This window comes from Acipenser ruthenus, chromosome 6 (assembly GCF_902713425.1).
Source record: "Acipenser ruthenus chromosome 6, fAciRut3.2 maternal haplotype, whole genome shotgun sequence".
Lineage (NCBI taxonomy): Eukaryota > Metazoa > Chordata > Actinopteri > Acipenseriformes > Acipenseridae > Acipenser > Acipenser ruthenus.
Genome location: NC_081194.1, coordinates 20,463,549 through 20,468,322, shown reverse-complemented (window position 1 = coordinate 20,468,322; position 4,774 = coordinate 20,463,549). Strand labels below are relative to the sequence as shown.

General features: G+C 33.5%; 1 protein-coding gene across 1 annotated transcript; it reads left to right on the top strand.

The window, feature by feature from the left end:
• The first annotated feature begins 906 nt into the window (after positions 1 to 906).
• LOC117411554 (transcription factor 21) lies at positions 907 to 3,622 on the top strand. The gene is made up of 2 exons (XM_034019196.3): positions 907 to 1,471; positions 3,162 to 3,622. The coding sequence occupies exons 1-2, from the start codon at positions 1,022 to 1,024 to the stop codon at positions 3,249 to 3,251; spliced, it is 540 nt and encodes a 179-aa protein (XP_033875087.1). The 5' UTR covers positions 907 to 1,021; the 3' UTR covers positions 3,252 to 3,622.
• The last annotated feature ends 1,152 nt before the right edge of the window (positions 3,623 to 4,774 follow it).

The following is a 4,774-nucleotide window of genomic DNA, read 5'->3' as shown; positions in this document are numbered from 1 at the left end:
TGATAATAGTATACATTTTCATTTAATAAGGGAGAACATGCTGATATATTGTGTTTTCTTTATCGTGCAGTGGGAACAGGAACACTCCTTCCTAAAATAAGACTAGCGTGCTTGTTTACAAAATTACCCGCAGATCAATATGATATATATATATATATATATATATATATATATATATATATATATATATATATATATATATATATATAGTTTAATTAAATTAGAAGTATCTTTAAATCGTTTTGATTTTTGTCTATATTATTTAAAATATAGAATAAACATATGGCCTTTAGTAGTATGGGTTTACTTTCTGGATGTTCAAAACAATACTGCTAGCCAAAATACTGTAACAAAACAACTGAACCACAAGTCGTACAAATAGGAAGGCTCCTATCCGCAGAGTCGTCAGGCATTGATATCATTTATACATTCTTTTCTGGTTTCAGTTGAAACTGTTATCTGGTCAGGCGTCTTACATAAAATAAGACAAAGTGTGCATATGTTTGAAATAGGCTAATGTAACACAGGGAAAGCCTGTCTATCGTAAATTAACAAGCGTTTATCCTTTTGTAATTTAATTGGTTTATAACCCACTGTATGCATTTTCTGTCTAATGTGTACGAATTAAGGTGTTTGTACCAGATTTCTAGGATTTTCTAGCATCACTTGCTTTTCAAACAACGCTTCATTTGACGAAAATTTCGCAATAAGTAGGCCTATATTTCGTTTTTTTTTTTAATTATAATATACATACTTGACAGAAATATATTTTAAAATGTAGTATTAACCAGACTGTGATGTCTACAAAGTATCAAATACTGTGGTAGCCACCCCTCCCAGGCAGTCACGCCCCTGCATAACCGAGATAAATAGTCAGTTTCCAAAGTAGGCTTCAGAACACTCGATTAAATACAGTACAGCACAGGAATTCTGTCAGACTGCAGATCGCTGCGTTCCCGAGTGTCCCCTCGACCCACACTAAATAACTGACCGTGGTTGTGAGAACAATATTGAGGTAAACATGTCTACTGGATCCATAAGTGATGTTGACGATCTAAATGAGGCAGAGCTGCTGGATTGCGACCTCCTGAAAATAGGATCTGGCAAAGACTCTGGGACCTCAAACGAAAGCACAGAGGAGAGCTCAAATTGTGACAGCGGCTCGCTTAAAAAGGTCAAAGGGGTTTCTGGAAAGAAGCGAAAAACAAGCACCAGGAATAGCAGTTTGAACGGAGTGTCACACGAAGGAAAGCAGGTCCAAAGGAATGCTGCCAATGCCAGGGAGAGATCTAGGATGCGAGTTTTGAGTAAAGCCTTTTCCAGGCTCAAGACAACTTTGCCATGGGTACCAGCGGATACCAAACTCTCAAAACTGGACACCCTGAGACTGGCATCCAGCTATATTGCCCATCTGAGACAGGTCCTGGCCAACGACAAATACGAAAATGGGTACATTCACCCTGTCAACCTAGTAAGAAACTTTATTTTTTACAGCGTCGTTAATGTTTGTGTGTGTGTGTGTGTGTGTGTGTGTGTGTGTGTGTGTGTGTGTGTGTGTGTGTGTGTGTGTGTGTTATTACAAAACTATCTAGGCCCATTGCGTTTCATAACTGTTTTTCAAGATAAAGTCACACTTTGTATCATATCAAACTTAAGAGCGAGTTGGCACACTTTTGTATATGGAAAAAAGTTGACCATATGCTTAACGGCCTGTAAACCATAATAAATAATGTGTCGCCTTTGCAGTCAAAATGTGGGTCAAAAATAGAAATAAATGGAATGTGGAGAAATATGTTTTTGAGTTTTGTTAAATAATAATAATAATAATAATAATAATAATAATAATAATAATAAAGTTAATTCAATTCAAATTAATACTGGGTGGGAATTGTTTTGTTTTTTTGTTGTATTGAAATAGGACCACAGTGTTCCTTAGTTCAATACAACAAACAACAATTCAAATTTTGTTCCATTGAATTAATTAAAACCCAGCTTTCCACACTTGCCCATATTGGGGACTAAAGAAAATTATTGTTCATGCGGATTAGGGCTGAATAGGCCTATATAGTAATGATAACTACATATGATTTTACCAAATCATTTAATAGTTTATATGTAATATTTTTTAGAAAATGTTACCAAGATGCCTTATATGCTTAATATAATAGTGTGCACTAAACATTTCAAACCATTTCAAATGTTGCTGTTACCTGTACTAAGAAAAAAAAAATGGAATAGAAAGATTTCTGGTGTAGGTCAATACGTTTCTAAGTAGCTATCATTTTATTCACTATTGTTTATAAACAAACACACATACAAAGCAGCATACAGCATTTATCTTGACGAACCCACAATAATAATACTGCCAGCAGTGAAAAACAACAAACTTAAGTTTGATCCAGTTTTTGACAAAGTAAGCATGCTCTCTCTCTCTCTCTCTCTCTCTCTCTCTCTCTCTCTCTCTCTCTCTCTCTCTCTCTCTCTCTCTCTCTCTCTCTCTCTCTCTCTCTCTCTCTCTCTCTCTCTCTCTCTCTCTCTCTCTATATATATATATATATATATATATATATATATATAATGTGAAAAAGCATTTCAGATTTAAAACACTTCAAAATGGTACACTAATTTTAGTTTTCTTACTAATGTAGATCTAAATGCAGGGTCTTAAGCCTGTTGGTGTACATCACCCTTTTTATTCTTACACAAAACTGAGGACATTTACTTATTTATTATGTGATGCTTCACGGTTGGTTGATATGGATGTGATATTATTTATGCCAACATACCATATGTCATATTTCCATATTGTTTTAAAATGTTTAGTCTATACTTTTGTGTAGATCGGTCTGTATTTTTATTAAGCACCATACTATAATTTCTTATTATTTTATTGTATTGTATTCATTTTTATTCTCCCCCTTTCCCCTTGCAGTAACTATGACAGCAAAATACCGTTATGTTCTATAAGCCTTTGCTGCACAATTGCATTAAACTGCTTTAAAAAAAAAAAACATTGACATGTTTTTTAGGAGAAAATGTTAGACACTTAGGTAGTCGTTGGGATTTTTTTCCTTAAAATACCAGTTATTAATTTACAACAAAAAAAAGAGGGGAAGTGGAAAGTAATGACTAATGTTTCTCTTTTCTTTTTTTATTTTTAGACATGGCCTTTTATGGTTGCTGGAAAGCCAGAGAATGAGCTGAAAGAAGTAATGAATACAACTCGGTTATGTGGAACTACGGCATCATGAGAAAGATGAACTCATGAAAAGGAGAGCTTCTTTAATATCAGGAAGTCTTTAATCATAAGAGTAACAAGCTCAGACTCACATCGGGCCATATCTTCAATCAAATGAATCAAAAAACGATACATTATTTAAACTGCACAGGATTGTTATTGTGTAGGCCTTGCTGGTTCAAGTGCTGTTAAATGTATAGTTTATTAATTGTATATTTTGTTACATGCTTTATAAAAGTTTTTTTTTATATATAAATCGTTACATGCTGTTATTGATGACGTTGACAGTCATTCGTTGTACAAATGCATACACTTAAAATATATTTTCTCCAAATAAGTCTATATATAATTGTCGTTGTAAATAAAATTTTCTTTGTAATAATATGGAATTTTTGTTGTTTTTATAATGAAATCATTTGTGGAATACTGCAATGGTTGGCTGAATGCAGTAAATCAATGTGTAGTAAAGAACCCAAATAAAATAGAAATCCCAAAAAGACAAAACACTGATGAGATAATGATACCGGTATGTTTGCTTTCTTAATTAGCCTAACCTCTAAGTAAATGTAGACCTGTGTCTTTTGTTATTGGTTTAGGGGTGAAAGAAACACAAACATCTGGAGTCGGTTTGCACCCCTGGATTTCAGAAGAAAAGCAATCATTGATAAATCATTCTTAAATAGGGCTATTCAAGGGCATGAAGATCAGATATTTGTGTGATTTTATGTTTGTGATGCTATAGGAAAAATACTAAATAAAGTTATTTAAGCCAAAAATGTGTTTTGTTATGATGGTCCTGCCAATTCTTATGAGCACCGCTGTATATGGACTTCATGAAATAATGAGAATTGGAAAAATGCGAATGCATAGGGCCTGCATGTGTGCCAAACGTGTTTCAGTCAACCGCCTGTTTTTGAGGGTTACTCAAAAGGTTACCTTTTTATCTTCCCTGATTACGGAATGTAAGACAATCAAAACGAGTTGTTTAAAGTAAAATCCTACTATTTGGATCACCCAAGCTATAAGTCCGTGCCAAATCCCACAGACTTGTTTAATGATTTGGGGTTATGACCGCACTGTTTATAAGACGTTGACAGTTATTTATGCATCTACTCTGTAAATCCTGGAATAGGACACTTTCGGGTAGCCATATTGTAATGTAAATGTAAAACATAAAAAGATACATATTCTACTTGGCTCAATTTTAATAAAGATGCAAATCTTATGATTTCATTTCTATAAGTGAAAGGTTTATGAAAATTATAGTTCAGTATATGTGCCGACACATTATTATCAACTTAAAGTAGAATGAAATAAAAGATTAATTACAATATGCAGCACTCGTTTATCTCCTCCAAACCGCAATGCAAAACATTGCTCAACGGTAACATGAATGTACTAACTTTGCATTATTTATAGAAGGTTAGAAATAGGAGGTCAGAAAAGAAAAGTTTTGATATTATGGGAAGCACATTTGTATTAAATTCAACCAGTGATAAATAGCAACACATATATTTTAAATAATATGAATGTGCT